Below are 18,932 nucleotides of genomic sequence, written 5' to 3'. Positions count from 1 at the left end.
AGCACTAGTACGAGCTGCAGAATCTTCAAAAGACATTAAAAAGCCATAAATTTAATGTCTTCATTATACTCTTTTTTTTCAACAAGAGTCCAAAAAGACTGAACACCTTGGGGAAAAAATAGAAGGTGCTCTGGGACTGAAGTTCATATTAGTCCAAAGTGGGAATACCCGCTGGCTTTCTCATGAGCGATCCTTGGCTGATGTCTTAAAATTACTGCAACCATTATTACTGGCTTTGGAAAGTATCTACCAAGATGGGGTGAATCTAAGTAGTGAGGCTGGTGGACTACTTTTGCTTCTGTGTTCAGAGAAGACAATCACCATTCTGTCTCTTGTAAGTCTACTGTTGAAACCACTTGGGTCATTAAACAATGCCATCCAGGCATCTGTTACAATAGTAGTCGATCTTTGTCCAGCAATAGAAGCCATACTTGGATCAATCAGAGAGAGATCCATTGAAAACATACTGGAAGAAGAAGAAGCAAGGACTTCAGTCCAGAACTTGACTAATGAAGAAACTTATATTGATTCCTTAAGTGAAGAGGACAAGAAGTGTTTGTTAAACCAACACTCACAAATCTACAACAGCAACTTCTGGATGTATCTTTTACAAATGCCTGTCTTATAAAGCGTCGACAGTTGAGTGGAGGGAGGTACTACCAGCAATGGGTCTGCCATGTGATTAGGGCAGAATAGAGAATTTGAGCACACAGTGGAATGTCACACGACGAATGAATTAAAATTTGACTTCAACTTCTTTTTTGTCATTACTAGTGGCTCGACCTGATCTTTGTGCTATGTTTCCTGTGATGCAAGAAGTAGGAATTCTTCTCTTGCTACTCCCAGTCACAACCGCTACAGCTGAGCATTCTTTTTCATCATTGAAGATATTTTTGTGTTCTGAAAGAAGTCACCTTCTGCCTGATCATATGAATGAACTAATGAGCATGTCAATTGAAGGACCAGAAGTATTGCATTGCATTTGGTAGTACTGCATTGCATTAACAGAGGTGTGCAAAATTACAAGAAGAAACCAAGAAGGAGATAGGTGTAGTACTTCATAGAAGGCTTGAGTAGCCAACTTTAATTTGTGTGATTTTAAAATATGAGTTAAATCTAATAAAATGGTCATGAAATATTTTTCTGTTTTTACTATTGTGCCATAAAGTTGACCTTTGCCCTCACGGTCTCATCCCTTAGCCCTCATCCCGCCCCCCCAGCCTCCCCCCGTAAATTTGAACCCCCATTTCAATTCCTGGGGAAAACAAGTGTGCATCAAAAAAGGACTGAGGACCTTCTTTATGTTATTTTTACACAGCTTAAGAATCTTTCAGTTTTCCTCCTAGATTTTTTTAAATGGCTCAGCACCTGGCTTTTGAGCTGCCCATCTATGTTAGGAAAAAAAGTTCTTTGTCAGCCTTGACTAAAATAACAACAACAACAACAAAAAAGCCACAGAGAGATTTAGTGAGAGAGCCAAATATTTTTATTTATAATATGTTAATTCATTGGAGTGTAGAAAATACTGGTATGAAAACAATTTTTAGTGGAAGCAGTGATACTATTCTACATTTAGAGTAATGTGTCAGTTTAGGAACCAACCAAAACAACCAACCTATCAAAGCAAAACTGGATTCTTCATCTCTAAATCTATCAGAGAAGCTGATTTTCTTTTAGATAAAATCAAACAAGAAACTATGAGAGAGATCAGCTCATGGTAGGAACGTTACTAAGATCACCAATCCTAATAATCATAGCAACATAGAACTAGTCTTGCAGATAAGTGGGCCAGTTTCTGGGCTGATGTGAATCAGTGTTGCTCTATTGATGTCAATGGAGCTATGCTCATTTACACCAGATAAGGATCTCCCGATAGGTGTTCTAATCATTAATGGATCTATATTTATAGGATGGAAAGGCGATTGCTAAACTGAAGGTACTACTGGCTTTTTCATAGAGAAGAAGGCACAGAAGATTCTAGGTGAATTAACAATTCATTCCTGACCTCCAGCTGAAATTAAAGCTATAAGATACTGTCAAACCAAACACATATTACAGCACGAGTGCTGAACTGCTACATCTTTAAATACAATGCAGATCCAGTGTTTTAATTAGAGATGTGTTTATATTTAAATACCTGCCCAGCTGCCTGTTGGTGCCTCCCATTCTCCAAATATCTGGTATGTGATTTGCAGGGGGATGCCATGATTTTAGAACAGTCACAGAAATATGGTCTCCAAAGAAGTGAAGCTTCTGGAACAATCTACTATTCAAGATGGTAGTAGCCCTGAGTTGTTTTTATGGTTCTTTATGTAGCGTGACAGGTGTATGTAATGCTTTACAGATAAATAAAAAGACACAACACCTGCCCACAGAGCTTGCAATCTAAATTAGACATAACGTTACTAGAAAAACACTAAACAATGGGAGGAGTTAGAAGGCCTGAGTAAATTGCAGGATTACAATGGCAATGGGTTGTGTTTATTGGAGCTGGGTGCAAAACAGGAACAAGTTTCATATAATTTTCATGAAATACTTTGTTCCTTATTTTGGTAAAAATTTGAAATTTTGACTGAAAAATTCACCAACATTTTGAAAAATTTCAGCCAGCTCTAAATTGTGAATTTTGTCATTGACATTCAAAATTTTGATAATTTTTTGTCAAAATTATGAATTTCAAAAATATTTCAAGGAGCTGTATTATTTATGATTATATTTATTATTTGAATTATCATAGCACTTGGGAGCCTCTGTCATGGAACAGGACTCCAGTGGACTAGGCACTATGTTAGCTCTGTCTATTTCTTTCATTAATATATTGATATTTGGGCTCAGAATTTGGAAAGAGGGAAGAAGTGGCGATGTGGGGTGAAATTATGGCCCCACTGAAGTCAATGAAAAAATTCCCATTGATTTCAATGGGGCCAGGATTTCATCCATGGTGATTATAATACCTAGTCTAAAGCCCTACAAAACACTGTGTTTTCCAGTAACCACAATGTGGAAATAGTGCTTAGAAAAACCTAGAGTGTTCCCAAATCAATTCTTTGGCTAATCCTTCCTCTCCTCCCTCATGTACTGGATTCACACTTTAATGAAGATCCACGTCTGGATAAAGGAGGAAACCTGTGAAAGTAGAATCATTGATATTATCAGCATAGACTCCATTGTTTTCTTTTTCTTCTTCTCCATACACTTGAAGCCAAACTTCTTCTCCAGCACTCAGGTGAAGCAAAACAGACCCAGAAGCTTGGTCAACATTGTTTTTCTGGAACTGATCATAGGTGAATAGCACTGCCTTGTCCTTCTTGTACAGACTGACTTTCACATCTGTTATATACACAGTGAGGTGGTACGCAAAATAGTACAGGCCTGGGAGGCTGCAGTGGAACTTCCCTGTGGTTTCATCGTAGTGATTTTGTTCGTTGTAGAAGATTTTTGTGAATCTGATGGGAATGTTGGGGACGGGGGCTCTGCTTGTGAGCCCAACGCTGAAGGCAGATTGGTAAATGTAAGCACCTTCTCCCTTCTCCCCTTTCATCCCTGGGATTCCTGGAAATCCTCTTGGACCTTCAGTGCCAGGAGCTCCTCCCTCTCCAGTATCCCCTTTGGGGCCTGGCTCACCTACGGGGAAAGTTATTTTGATTAGAGCACAGGTGGTGAGTTATATGGGCCCATGGTCCACCAATATTCAGGAACATGGGCCCAGCTCCACCAATGTTTGGGCTTATATTTTCAGAGCCCTTCTGTCCATAGGACGGACTGGGGCAACTGCCCCAGGCTCCGTGCTTTGAGGGGCCGAATGCTTCAGCAGGACTTGGGTCCAGGGTGGCCTGGGGGGGTCAGCGAGGGCCTGGCCCCAGCCTGCCCCACTCTGCTCCATCCCACCTCTACCCACCCCTGCTCCGCCCCCACCCCGGCTCTATTCCTCCCCTTCCCTCAATCCCCCATCCCTGCCCCATCTCTTCCCACCCCTGCTCCTCCGACCCTCCCCCATTCCCCCAAGTCTCCACCTCTGCCCCACCTCTTTCTGGCTTCCGCCCCCTCCCCCGAGCGACGCTGGGAGCTGACGGAGCGGGGTGAGCTGGGTCGGGTTGCTTGCTGCTGCCAGCATGAGCCCCCCCGCTTACTCCCCAGGCCACCCTGGACCCCACATCCCCCTGATGCATGGGGCCCCTCAAAGCACAGGACCCGGGGCAGTTGCCCCAGTCTGTCCTATGGATGGGATGGCTCTGCTTGGACCCATTCTGGGCACCACCAAGAATTATGCAAACTTGGCGTCCATCGTTTAGAGTGATCGTATTGGGAATTTCCAACAATAAACCAAATCAGACTCACATCAGCATATGTGCTGATATGATAGTTCTCTAAACTCAGTTCCTGTCTGAGAACAGTGGGAGATGTTGGCCAGTGGCCAGTTGGGCGATATTTAATAGGCTCACTAATGCCTATTGAAAACAGGCCCATGAGATTTTAAATCCTTATTCAAAAGACTTCCATAAAAAAAACTCCAACATGGAGCTCAATTTATCTCAGAAGGACAAAGGGTTGACTCAACCCTGCTGGAATTCACACCCATACTTCAAGGGAGTGTAGCTATTTCAAATCTGATGCTTAGCTTTATTGAGCCGTTTCCTCTGGTTGCAGTGGATACAGCTGCAATGGTCCCTTGGTGCTCTTTGGGACTATCATTTGCACCCTGCATGGACATATATGGCACACCTTTGGCCCCATCATAAAATCCACTTTGAAGTTTTTGCAGTTATAATTTTTATGATTAATTATTTTACTGATTTTCATAAAGAAACAGACAATGAAAAGGACTAAAAGGGAATGACTTACAGCTAGTGTATGTTTCCAAATACCACATGCTTCATCGGCTCTCCAACAGAATGATGGAATTACACAGTTTTACAAGCTGTCAAAGCTGCAAAATCTGACCAGACAATACTGCATAGACATAATGTGTTAGGGTGGGGGTAACAGTAATAAAACAGGAGAAGCCAAGCATAAATAGGGAGAGGGAAGGAGCAGACCAGCTGAGGGCAGGGTGCACAGGAGAGGAGGGATTAGGTGGAATGAAGGTCTGCCATTCTTTGAGCCATCTCAACTTTTTTATTCAAAAAAGGTGGGGGGGTCCACATTTTTTCAAATCAATATAATTGCTCTCTATGGCCATAAGCTATTCTTTCTTTGGCTGCTAACTCAGACAGGTCCAAACACCACTGCTTTATGTTGGGCATAAGCCTATTCTTCCATTTTTGTAAAATCATGCATTTGATGATCACTGCTGTCCTCAAAATCCAACGTCTTTATGGCACAGTTAAACCCAGCTTAGCAGATAAATAACCTAGGATATCATTTTCAGCTGAAGCTGGACATTATTTTAACGCTTGTGGCCGCCTCTTTTCACAGTTGCCTGACTTTTGGACAGTCCCATTGCGTATGCATCAGAGTTCCTTTTTCTCTGTTACAGCAGCCACAAACATCCAGGGATATGGCCTTTTGCAACCTCTGTGGTGTTTTGTTGCAGCAAGGGTAGCCTGCAATCCACTGAAGCATTTTTAATTTTTTGTAATATGCTCTGCCATTGGGGTTCTTTTAAGGGCAGTGATAAATCGCCTTCCCATACTTTCACAAAGAACTCCAGACTAATCGAGTTCCTCTTTGTTAACAAAGTATGCATAATGGACATGGACCTGAGGAGTTTTTGGAGTGTTTTTAAGTACTTGCCAGTACTTCTGGACCTCGGGCAGTCCAGGTCATCCTAACCAAATTGATACGTTAGCAAATGTCTGAACTGAAAGTACTGCCACGCAGCTGAGGTTGGCAGATCATAACTTTGTTTTAGTGTTAGAAAAGGGACAAAACCCTCATAGCTGACTAATTCGGAAATCCATACGATGCCCCTCTTCAGCTAGTACTTCCAAATTGTAGGTTTGTTCCCAATTGTCCCAAATAGGTGCTTTTGCATGATGGCAAATTGGAACTTCTTAGCTAGGATAGCCCTGACCCTTCATGCAGCCACCGCTGTAGGCACCTTCTTTTTTTTCCATTGGACAAAAAGAGGAGACCTGCGGGGGAATTAGGTGCATTAATACCTGTTCAGTTTCCACCCATGTGAGTATAAGGGTGTTGACATGCTGAACCATTTTGGCATCTGTGACATAAGAACATCAGAATGGTCATACTCGGTCAGACCAATGGTTCATCTAGCTCAGTATCCTGTCTTCTGACCATGGTCCATGCCAGGTGTTTCAGAGGAAAGTAACAGAACTGGGCAATTTATCAAGTGATCCATTCCCTATTAGCCAGTCCCAGCTTCTGGAAGTCATAGGTTTCAGGACATCTAGAGCATGGGGTTGTGTCCCTCACCCTCCTGGCTAATAGCCACTGATGGACCTATCCTCCATGAAGTTATGTAATTCTTTTTTTAAACTAGTTATACTTCTGGCCTTCACAACATCTCCTGGCAATGTGTTCCACAGGTTGACTGCACATTATATAATGAAGCACTTCCTTTTGTTTTAAATCTGCTGCTTATTAATTTAATTGAGTGACCCTTGGTTTGTGTGTTATGTGAATGGGTAAATAACACTTCCTTATTCACTTTCTCTACACCATTCATGATTTTATAGATCTCTATCATATCCCCCATCAGTCGTCTCTTTCCGAAGCTGAACAGTCTTTTAAATTTCTCCTTAAATGGAAGCTGTTCCATATTCCTAATAATTTTTGTTGCCCCTCTCTGTACTTTTTCCTATTCTCATATATCTTTTTTGAGATGTGGTGACCAGAACTGCACCCAGTATTCAAGGTGTGGGTGTCCCATGGATTTATAAAGTGGCATGATATTTTCTATCTTATTATCTATCCCTTTCCTAATGGTTCCTAACATTCCATTAGCTTTTTTGACTGCTGCTGCACATTGAGCAAATTTTTCAGAGAACTATCCATGATGATTCCAAGATCTCTTTGAGTGGTAACAGCTAATTTAGACTCCATCATTTTGTATAGATAGTTAGGATGATGTTTTCCACTCTGCATTACTTTGCATTTAATCAACATTGAATTTCATCTGCCATTTCTCCCCCCCCCCTCCATTTTCTATGATAAAAGCATAATATTAATTTTGTAAGTCTGGGGGACCAAACCCCCTTGGCTTTAAGGATTGAAGGTGGTAATCATGGTCACTGATCAGAGACTCACAGGAAGGCTCTAATAATGCTATTAAATTTTCTAAAATAAGTTGGATGGATATACACAGATAAGTCAGAGGGATATATACAGGTATACTGCTTAGGGTATGTCATCTGCAATTAGACACCCACGGCTGGCCCATCCAGCTGACTCAAGCTCGTGGGGCTTGGGCTGTGGAGCTGTTTCATTGTCCGGGTTCTGGGACCCTCCTACATTGCAGGGTCCTAAAGCCCAGACAGTACAGCCATATCCTTTAACTATAGAGGAGCTGAGGCAGGATATACATTTTTATTCTGTGAACCGTTCCTCACAGCCTGAGGGATGAACGATGGCCCCTATTTGTATCACTAACTATTTGGAAGAGTACAGAATCTAAATTTATTTTCACTAGTTTGTTAATATTTCTTGGTACTTTTATACCTAGGTACTCACTTGCATCAATTTGCCTCTGGAAATTCCATTGAGAGAAAGCCCCATTAGCTGCCAACCAGGAGAGTTCCAATAGTTCTGATTTTTCCCAGTTTATTTTGTAAGCAGATATTGATCCGAAGATTTGAATTAGTGATAGCTGTTAGAAATGTTAATGCACGTGCACAGTAACTGAAATAATTGTCATTTTTCATTTTATTTCTAGAATCCTCACAAGCATAAACTGAAGTTTTTCACCTAAAAAACCAAAGCTAACCAAAAAGTTAACCAACCATAACCCAAAAATTATTTCAGCTGTTTGAGAAGAGACCTTCTAAGCCAAATTTCAGGTGAGAGCTACATTTTATAAATGACATAAAATAGTTGCTTAAAATGGAAATGCTGGTAATGTCGATATCTGATAATAATACAGTGACTTCAAATACAAACAAATATTGGCAAATTTGACCAGCTTTCTCCGTATTGCAAAATAACTGTACACTGCATGGAAATAAAAACAACAATCAGGTCCTTAAACATTCATTTAACGCTCTGACACCAACAGGAGCAGATAATTACACAGAATCAGTGGTTTCTTTATAGGGAAGAAGCCAGGAAAATTCTTTCCTCTAAACGGTTACCTGGCTCCTAACATTTCAGAACTTTCCAGCCAAAGCATATATTTGTCCCCTCGTCTATATACACATTCTGTGCCTTGTGCTCTCATTTGCTAAATATGGGATGACACATTTACCTCCAAATAGCTCTGAGAATTTTAGGCCTGATTCAAAGCCCATGGAAGTCATTGGAAATCTTTCCATTGACCTCCATGAACTTTGAATCCTGTACCTACTGAGGCTTCCTTCCCACAGAAATCAGGTCATGTTTGATTGAAATAGTATAGAATATTAAAGCCTCACGCAGACCTGGCTCTCCGTTCTCTCCCTTTTGCCCGTCTTTCCCATCCTTTCCATCTCTGCCAGGGAGACCGTTGTGGCCTGGATAGCCTGGTGCTCCTCCCATCCAGTTTGCACAAGGCCCTTTAGGTGGCTGTGGTTCTTCATCATCTGCTGTTTCAGTGTGATACAGTTTCACCACCAGCAGCAAGCAAAGGAGGAGGTTTGGCACCAGCTTCATTGTGAACTCTGAAATGGACAATGATTCTATTAGCATTTTAGTCCAAGGAACCTGAATACCAAAATGGTGATGGTCATTGAGCCAACAGAGACAGAAGACAAGCAGTTGAATGCATAAATCCTTCCCTGGGGAACTCCATTCCACTTAAGATTGACACATTAACAGAGTATAATTCTATTCCTTGAAATGCCTCTTCTCATCTCAGAGTTGGGCACCCTCAGCTCCCATTGAAATCCCGGGATCAGGCCCTTAGAAACAAATGTACCCACCAATGCCTAGTTGAGTATCTTGATCAAGTGCTGGAATGGCAGGCTATGGTCCCTGCTCCTCTTCTGAGCCACCGCCACTCCCATGCACTGCTGCACACGGAGCCCCCTGCATAGTTGCGTTCTGCACTAAACAACAGATGACCTTGCATGGCCATTCCCAAGCCCTTTCCTGCTTTATACTGCAGAACTCTTTTCCTGCTGGGGGCTCTTTGCACCCAGAGATGGAGTGCGGGGAGCGATGTGAGCAGGATTTGCCCTTCAATACGTGACCTCTCTAAGCTCCAGGTCAACTCAAAAGCTTGTCTTTTGCCAACAGGAGTTGGTGCAATAGAAGATATTACCTCACCCAGTTAGTCCCTCTAATATTCTGTGGCCAACACAGCTACAACAACACTGCAAACATTTTGTGAACATCAGAGGAAATTTCACTTGTCTTCTGTCACTTACCGAGTGCCAATAACTTGTATATATTTTCCCACTCTCTTTATGGTATCTTCAGTGTTTTAAAGCAATGACTAATCAGAAACAGTCCTAATTCTGACCTCTCTTACCCTATTCTAAATTAGACAAAGGAGTTTTTCTGGTGCAAAACTACTGTGAAATCCAAAACCAAACCCTCCAGGACAGATTCTGAGTTTACTACTGGTGTAACTACAGAGTAATGCCATTGAAATCAACAGAGTCTCCAGTAACTCCATTGACATTAGTGGCGTTTTTTTGGATTAACACCAGTGTAGCTGAGGTCAGAATCTTGACCTTAGATTTTTATGTTGAATATAGTGATGCCACCATGTCTGTTGTCTGCTTCTTTTGCAATGTTTCAGTCAATTAGATGATGACACAATCCAACTTTCTGCTTGGTTGAGTGAACAGCTGATGCAAAATACAGTCTGTCAGGACTCACAACAAAATCTCATATGCCACCATGCTGAACATGCAATATATTGTTATAGATACAGCACACTAACCTTGGAGCATCTACTGTCTGCAATCTACGTTCAGATTTCCAGCCTCCCATAGGTGATCCTATGAGATTTTATTGCTTTTTTTGTTTTCCATTGAGATCTGTCAATGGGGAGAAGGAATCTGATGCACTAAGTATCTGAGAGTTGTATTACCAGATTTTTGCTCTTTCAAACTGGTTGCTTTTATATTAGAAGCAATTAGTATGACTTCCCAGATTAGCCCCTGCGGTAGTATTTAAGATCAGGTTTACAGAATAAAAATCCTAAATTCACTATTTGAGGGTCAAATTCACCTCTATGCAGAGGGACATTGGGTTATGCAATGAAACAAAAAGTAATCCCTGATCTGATGATCACAAGAGGCATGACAGATAATAAATTTTAATAAAGGGATGGTGTTGCAGGGCCAGTACCTCCCGTCGCCCTGGGGTGGGGTGCGTGGTAGCCAGGTGGTTAAGTCAATATGGTTGTGCTCAGCCACTGAGCTGCGTAGTCCAATGGCTGGAGTCAGTAGGACTCCCCTTAACTGCAGGGGATTGTGGCCCAATTTCCGGAGTCAATAGGACTCCCCTTAACTGCAGGGGAGGGTGGCCCAGTGGCTGGAGTCAATACAATCACCCTCAACTTTGGGGTAGTGTGGCCTAGTGGTCCAGGAGGGAGGCTCCTCCGGGTTGCAACAATTGTGCCATTTACTGTACCAACCACTCCTGCTGAGCCTGGTGCCGGTTGGCCAGCTCACGCATCAGCTGTTGCTGCTGGGTAGTGAGCTGCTGTATCAGTTGTGCTAGACTCTGCTGCTGCAGGGTCGCCTGTAGTTGTTGGTTCTCCAACAACCACTTAGAATCGTAGAATATCAGGGCTGGAAGGGACCTCAGGAGGTCATCTAGTCCAACTCCCTGCTCAAAGCAGGGCCAATCCCCAACTAAATCATCCCAATAATTTCTCAGTATCCATCTTGCTTTGTAGTGGTTAACCAGCAAGGGGAACTCTGACGTTGCTTCGAGTAGTCCCTCCTCACTCGGGGCCTCTTAGCAGGTCCCGACTGTTGCCTGCATTCTCGACCACGTGTCCCAGAGCCAGTATGCCCCCCGTCACCCTGGAGTGGGGTACGTGTGTCATAGCCCCGCGGTTAAGTCAATATGGTTGCGCTCAGCAACTGGGCTGCATAGTCCAGTGGCCAGAGTCAACAGGCCTCCCCTTGTCTGCAGTGGAGTGTGGCCCACTGGCTGGAGTCAACAGGCCTCCCCTTGTCTGCGGGGAAGCATGGCCCAATGGCCAGAGTCAATAGGGCTTCCCTTGTCTGCAGGGAAGGATGGCCCAACGGCCAGAGTCAATAGGGCTTCCCTTGTCTGCAGGGAAGCATGGCCCAATGGCCAGAGTCAATACAACCACCCTTGACTATAGGGTAGTGTGGCCTAGTGGCCAGAGTCAATATAATCACCCTTGGAGGCAGAGTGGTGTTGCCTAGTGGCCAGAGTCAATATAGCCACTCTCGGAGGCATGGTAGAATGGCCTAGTGGCCGGTTCCTGGGGGCCGTCACCGGGGGGAAGCAATGGGAGGGGCCCAGGCCCACCCAACTCCACCAGGTCCCAACCCAGGGCCCTGACAGCAGTGGAGCAGTCCACTACTGGGTCAGTGGGGAATCCCACCAAAACACACTAACCTCATGAGGGTGGGAGGTACCACTCCTTCACCCTCCCTGGGTCACTTCCAACCAGCTTTCCTGCAGCAGCGGTCCATAGGGTATAGGGGCCTCCAGGCTTCTCAGCGCCGGACACTCCCTGGGGTTCCGATAGTGGCAGGCCTCAGGCTTTTCAGCTCCCGTAGGTAAGGGCTGTAACGGCTCCTGGGATGGAGCCCCTACCAAGCATCCTTCCTCCTCAGCAGAGCACCCAAACTGAGCTATGCTGCTCCCTTTTATACTGCAGCAGCAGTTGGAGCATGCCCAGCCGGGCCTGGCTTCGGCTGCTGAGAGTGCTGCTTTAATCCCTTCTGCTCCAGTGCGGGGCCAGTCCACCCCATCACAGATGGTCATTACAATAAATCATCTCATTTTCTCCTGGCTAAAAATAAAAGTTGCTTCCACGTTTCAGGATGGATTTTCTTATGAAATTTAAATGTCACATTTTGAATTACATGTTATCAGCTATGATACAAATATGTTTAAGTGGGAAAAAATAAAAGAAACCATGGATAATCCAGTTGTAGGAACTGGAGAGTTTAAACAAACATTCAGAGTTCTATATAATAAAATACTGAAGGCCTGTAAGGACCAAACAAGACTTGCAAGCTCTAAAGCTTTTTTACTCAAGGCCAGATCCTGCCATGCTGTAGTAGTACAGTAATACTATTTTACTCTGCTAGCAATCCCATTGATTTTTATGGGCCTGTTCAAGAAGTAAGGCACTACGCAACATCAGTTGACCCTCAGTGACTAGACAGGTCTATAGGAATTAGAAACAAACATTTGTAAGAAGTGTCTTTGTCTCTCTCTCAGAGAAGTCTGCTGCTCCACTGGAACAAGGGATGCAGCAATGGTTTCTGAGCAGGTCGGGACAAGTGAAATCAATGCCTGTAAATGCCAAAAAAATATTATCTTCAGGGTGAAGGCATCTCTGAGAATGTTTGGCAAACGGTGGGGTACATATCTGGGCATGGTCTAGCAATGCCTCTTCACTGTACCCAGGGGACTAAGATAAAAAGAGGAGTGCTGGTATGATTGCTATTTCAGGAATACATATTCAGGATCCAGCTATGCTCGGAACACATGCATCTTCAGTGTGCCGACTAAGTACTCTGTCCAAGCTGTCAGTAACGGCTTTGTTGACACTTATATTGTACGGCTTTATTGTAAAATGTGATATAATTCAATACAGCAAGATTTTTAAAAATTAAATATTTTAAGCAGTGCATTTTGATGATCTTATTGGGGCCATATTCTGGTATCACAGAAGCCCTATGAGTCTGAAATTTCTGTGTGATATTAACAAGCTGGTCATATTATACAAGCCTTGGGCCACATCCTCACTGGGTGCAATTTAACTTTAATGGAGCGACACTGACTTTTACCCGCTCCAGGAGGGTCAGGCTCCTTTTGTTGAAATTAGACCAAAATGGGATTCTGAGATAAATGAAATCAAATGACTTTCAAGGATGCTTCTGATTATATTGAGGGAACAGGAAATCAGTTGCAAGTTCTATAATTTAACAGCAAAACACCACGGACCGCAGAACCCAGTGAATGGTATCTATTTTCCTTGTCAGAAAGGCAAATCACAGTGCAGATGACATCCTTGTTGAGTCATGCAGAAGCTTAGAAGGATGAGTATATAAAAATGAAATGATCAAATTAGAGCATTAGGAATGCATTTGGCAGCCAGCATGGAGAGTCAATTATAGTTAAAACTATTTTTGCTAGCTAAGTTTTTATGTTTTTCTCCTCTCTGATATGAAAAGCTACACTATGCCACAGTGTGTTAGTGAGGATTCATGGCAACCGGATACAAAGCTATTCTATGTTTGACTCTAATCCCAAATCCTTTGTACATTACTTCTCAAAGATGCCAATTCGTTGGCCATAAATATGTTGCTAAAGGGCAATGTTGGCACAAGAACAAATAGTATAACCTGGCCATGAATAAATTTCGACTGGAAATTAGAAGCAGCTTTCTACACATCAGTGGTTCTGTTGTGGTGGCAAACAACCTAACTAGTTTGAAAATGGAGCTTGATACATTTATGAATGGGATTATATGATGGGATCCAGTGCAATAGCATGCACTGGATTTGATGACCTAGGAGGTTCCTTCCAATCCTGTGTCCTCTGTTTCTATGTCCTATGCTGCACAAAAGAAAAAATTCTAGGGTGTGTTGCACATTTGCAAACAGTTGTGAAGAAGAACAGAACTCTGCACTAGGTATAACACATTTACATTGTTTGCATTTCCATTCCTCTTTGATCCTAGCATTCATCAATGTAATATAAAACCATACAGAGATATAAGAAATGTATTCGGGGTTCAGTTTGAAAGGCTGAGCTAATAAATATTGGTAACTAATGGATGAGCTAATTTTAGTGGGTCTCAGTTAATTTAGTAGCTATCAAGAGAATTTAAATTAAAATACATTTTATAAAGTGCATTTGTTTATTAGCATCGGTCTGTATAACATTAATAGAAACAATGCCATTCTTACGTGGTTAAAGAATTATCTTTGAACACTGTGCTAAAGCTATATCAAAAGCCTTGTTGCATATTGCACAAAGCCAAGAAATAATGTCATATTATATTATCAAACTCAAACATTTTCTTTCAGAGGAGTCTGACCAATGATGTGGCTATTATTATTATTTATTTGGATTAAATGCAGACAGAATGAAAGCTAACAAGACACAACTACATTTGCAGTGACTGCCCCAAGGACCTTACTACCCAAAGCTGTGCTATGTAAAGCTTTACGTTTCTGTATGGTAAGTAAGTATGTGAACTACTCATAGTTTAAAGATCATTTGAGCAAAATCAAGCTTTCCATGATTCTTCTAAGAAAAAGGAGTGAAATCTAAATGTACTAATTACCGTAAATGCTCCATTGTTTTCCCTGTTGTTCCAGATCTGTTTAGAATTAGTTTTTTGATTGCTAATTCAATGGAGTGCTTTTGAAAGCAAAGATCACCCACTGCCTAAAAGAGATGTGTTATTCTGGTTTTAAAATAATCACTTGGTTTACCAAGGATAACAATACCTAACCTTAATAATAATAAATGGAATTTCCTTAGAACATGAAAATCTATATGAATGATTCAATCCAAAAGAAAAAACCCCCAGAGCTTTAACAAAAATGGGTCTTACCAGCTGCTTTAGAGTCCTGGATGGTTTGCTGTAGTCCCTTTAGAAATGCAGTGGAGAGAACAGTCATGCCACCACATCATTATCTCCAGGGGGCATGTGGAACTGTCAGTTAAGATGCTCTCCTTTCTATTTGCTATTGAGCATGCTGATTTAAAGCATGGTATTTCTCATCAGTTTTCCTGTCTGCAGCTCAATTTTGGGCCACTTTTCTAAATTCTAATCACAAAGTGATATGCTTTATTGAAAAAAATCAGCTGATGTTGAGAATTTTCAAGCCAACTGCAATTTATAGTGATTAAGTCACTGTTTGGTAGAAAAGTCTATATTTTAAGTTTTTAGCTGTCAAAGGTTTGGCTTTTGTAATCTACTATCAACATCTGCAGCATAATGTGAAGTAGGAAGCATTGTTAGTAGTCTGGGAGAAAATATGTTAATAGATTCTGATTAATATATCTTGAATGGGAATTCTATGTTTTCACTAGTATTACTTAATGAATGGCTGTGTGACATTTGTTTCTTTTGCTTTTTAACAGAAAAGGCATTCAAATCTTCTGGAATACTTACACTGTGATGTCAAATTTATTATTGGGAGCCCCCACCACCAACGAGGGAATGTACTGATGAAGAGAGCAGTGTGGGTTGCTAAGAGAATTTGACAACAAAAAGACCCTGAGCTATATGGCAACCCAACCATCATCAGTCACCAGAGTAATTACAGTTCAGCTGCTTATGGGTCAACATATCAGAAACTTGCTACCAGCCTTAGAGGTAAAAATAAGTCTTTGTCCTATGTGGCCTTCCTTAAAGGATGAGAAGTTAAGAGATCTCAAACCTAAGAGGTCTTAGGCTTTCTTGTATCATCATCAGAATGCAGCCCAAAACTTCCTTGAATGTAAATTAGGAGACTGATAAAAATGAATGCGGACAAATATTATACAACATGTGCTGTTGGAACTGGATGTAGCTGAACAGCAAGGTCCAGGACCTCAAAGGTGCCTAACTTCAATTGAAAGCCCTTTAGGCACCTAAAATCAATGGGAGTTAGGCAACTAAGTACCTTTGAGGATCTGGGCCTGAGATCCTACACAGCTGAACATGACCAAGGTACTTAATACAGAAGAAATATATAGCTTCTGAAATCACTTCCACCTGTGCAATGGAATGTCTTTCACTCTCTACAGGTTTGTAGGGTGGATGTGAGAGAGGAGCAGAACTTGTCCACAGTCCTTCCTTGCTTTGGCAAAATCTGCAGTAACTCCAGCGGGCGTTTTGCCTGAGTAACCAATACAGAATTCGACCCAGTTGTATTGAAACTAAAAACAATTTGGCAAACCGGAGCTCAGTTTTTGAACCCCTTCCTTTGGAGGGTCAGTTTGATAGTAAGGCCTGTTTTCTGTGCCTGCAAGTCAAACTCAACTCTGAAATGCCAGTTCTGGACATCTTATTAAGGAGTCCATACTTGAAAAGTGGGCCCAATATGTTTAGTTGCTGGTGTTTCTTTTAAAGAATGGCATTTGGATTCAGCTGTCTGCAAAATACAGTGGTGACAAATCAAACACTATCAGCAGCTTGCAGAATATTATCACCAATTTGCAGAAGATGTGCAGAAAGCAGCATGACTGTTTTGTATCTGGAGAAACAATCAACAGATCGAGCCTCCGGCAGCCTTTGACATTTGCAGCTATTTATGTTTTATATACACTTGATTTGCAAATCAGTGCAGATCTTAACACAGCCAGCCCTTGTTTTCATCAGCCAAGTGAAATATTATACGATCCATTAAGTTATATTTGGCTACATGATGCGAAAGCACTTGAAATGCTCTGCATTCTGCCTGGTGACAAGCAAAAATCACTCCACCAAATTAGAACTAGAACAGTGGTGTCATATGTTAAGATGTTATTCAGAGGCAGCTGGTCTGGTTGGGGTTGCTGTGTCTCTTCAGTGCAGAGATAATGGCAGAGCCCATGAGCCAATTCTATTCCTTCAGTGCACTTTCTGCTTTCAATGTATTCACCAGATCAGCAGCACAGGAGAGTGGTCCCACTATAGTAACAGAGCTAGGGATCCCAGTATGGGTCTAACACTATTTTCTCTCTTAGTGCCTGATCCAAAGCCCAGTGGCAATAATTGAAAGATGCCCATTGACTTCATGGGCTTTCCTTACAAACAAAAACTAATCCGAAAATTATTTTTAAAGTCATGTGAACATGAATAAAAATATAGTGGGACTGAAACTGCTTTCTATGTCATCTATACTTGGTCTACATGGGGCCTGTAGTAAATCATCATTGGTGTAATTCCACTGACATCAGGGAAGGGGGAATTTGGCCCTTGATTTTTAACTTCGGTATGCTAGAAATACATTGTTATTGGCAAAACTTTCCAGGGTCACTGACTCTGGTGGGAGACACTATATTATACTTCCCCAGGCTGGGCTGGTCCCAGCAAACAGGGAGGATTCACTTCTACAGAGGGCACTGCTTGCCCTTCCTTGGGATTCCAACGTCTGGGGTAGATGTAAAATCTCCATAGGACCCCACTGAAGCTGCTGAGGGGATTTGCTTAATCAGTGCAACCCTGGCCACTCAAGCCATTCCCCCTCTCTGGCTAATACCACTCACTTTTTGGCCTGTGCTGACTGTCCCCGGCAATCAGGCAGTTGTGGCTGTTTTGCACTGGAATTAACTGTGATTGTGAAGATGGGGACAAAGGAGCAGAGAATCCAGCCAGTCCCTTTGCACTAGACCTATCTAAGCTAGGTTTGCAGAGACTTCAGATTTCCAGACGGGCTCCGTGAAACCCCAGAACATCAAGTGGCATCCCAGAAGGAGGGTCTAACCTGTCACACATGGTATGCCCACATCTTGGATACTGCGTGCAGATGTGGTTGCCCCATCTCAAAAAAGATATACTGGAATTGGAAACGGTTCAGAAAAGGGCAAGAAAAATTATTAGGGGTATGGAACAGCTTCTGTATGAGGAGAGATTAATAAGACTGGGACTTTTCAGCTTAGAAAAGGGACAACTAAAGGGGGATATAATAGAGGTCTATAAAATCATGACTGGTATGGCGAAAGTAAATAAAGAAGTGTTATTTACTTCGTCTCATAACACAAGAACTAGGGGGCACTAAATGAAATTAATAGGTAGCAGGTTTAAAACAAACAAAAGGACGTAATTCTTCATACAACGCACAGTCAACCTGTGGAACTCTTTGCCAGAGGATGTTGTGAAGGCCAAGACTATAACAGGGTTCAAAAAAGAGCTAGGTAAACTCATGGAGGATAGGTCCACCAATGGCTATTAGCCAGGATGGCAGGGATGGTGTCACTAACCTCTGTTTGCCAGAAGCTGGAAATGGGTGACAGGGAATGGATCACTTGATGATTACCTGTTCTGTTCATTCCCTCTGTGGCACCTGGCACCGGCCACTGTCCGAAGACAGGGTATTGGGCTAGATGGACCTTTGGTCTGACTCAATATGGCTATTCTTATGTTCTTATAGTGTCACTAAGGCCAATACTATGGTGTATTGGAGGCAGGGTTTTTTTTATCATGGCCAGCTTGCTAAAGGAGCACTCCCCTTTGAAAACCAAAATTAGTCTCAAGACAAAAATCCTTAGAGTGATGCAGATCTGTGGGGAAAACATTTGGCAGTCCTTTTTTGTAAACCTTGTTTAACAACTTAATTAAAGTCACTTTTCCGAATCTCTCTCAGCTTGTTTAAAAGGCAGGTTTCTTCAACAAAATTCTCTTCTATCAATATCTCATGTAGCATTTTGATAGTTCTCAAGTTTTTGTGATACTGAAATTGGCATCATTTGTAGCTGAGTTCCAAATAAATAAAACTGTGCCGTTGATTTTTTTGCTTGTTTCAGATCTTGTAATTTTGCAAATAAGCATGTCCTGAGCTACCAAAAAATCATCAACTTTGAACTCAGCTTTTTGGTTTTCATGGTCATATGTGGTAGTCCTTTCTTCATTATGCAATGTTTTCCTCTGTATGCCTCTTTTCTTCTTGAAATCTTGTTCAAGCCCAAGCCAGCTACTACAAATGTTGACTCATCAAGAAGCAGAGGCCAAGATTCATAAAGATACTCCA

At 42.1% G+C, this 18,932-nt stretch overlaps 1 protein-coding gene and 1 long non-coding RNA gene across 2 annotated transcripts; one reads left to right on the top strand and one right to left on the bottom strand.

Annotated features, from left to right (window-relative positions):
• Positions 1 to 2,942: 2,942 nt before the first annotated feature.
• LOC140916906 (adiponectin-like) lies at positions 2,943 to 14,894 on the bottom strand. The gene is made up of 3 exons (XM_073358804.1): positions 14,828 to 14,894; positions 8,535 to 8,753; positions 2,943 to 3,624 (listed from the first exon to the last, which is right to left on the bottom strand). Exons 1-3 carry the CDS (start codon positions 14,892 to 14,894, stop codon positions 3,092 to 3,094), a joined length of 819 nt encoding a protein of 272 aa, XP_073214905.1. The 3' UTR covers positions 2,943 to 3,091.
• LOC140916907 (uncharacterized) lies at positions 3,066 to 18,630 on the top strand. The gene is made up of 4 exons (XR_012160687.1): positions 3,066 to 3,284; positions 7,835 to 7,958; positions 14,295 to 14,448; positions 15,361 to 18,630. It is a non-coding gene; the product is annotated as an uncharacterized lncRNA (long non-coding RNA).
• The last annotated feature ends 302 nt before the right edge of the window (positions 18,631 to 18,932 follow it).

The sequence above is a fragment of the Lepidochelys kempii genome, chromosome 9 (genome assembly GCF_965140265.1).
Source record: "Lepidochelys kempii isolate rLepKem1 chromosome 9, rLepKem1.hap2, whole genome shotgun sequence".
NCBI classification, from domain to species: Eukaryota; Metazoa; Chordata; order Testudines; family Cheloniidae; genus Lepidochelys; species Lepidochelys kempii.
The sequence above is the reverse complement of the archived record's forward strand: the minus strand, read 5'-3'. Positions and strand labels throughout refer to the sequence as shown.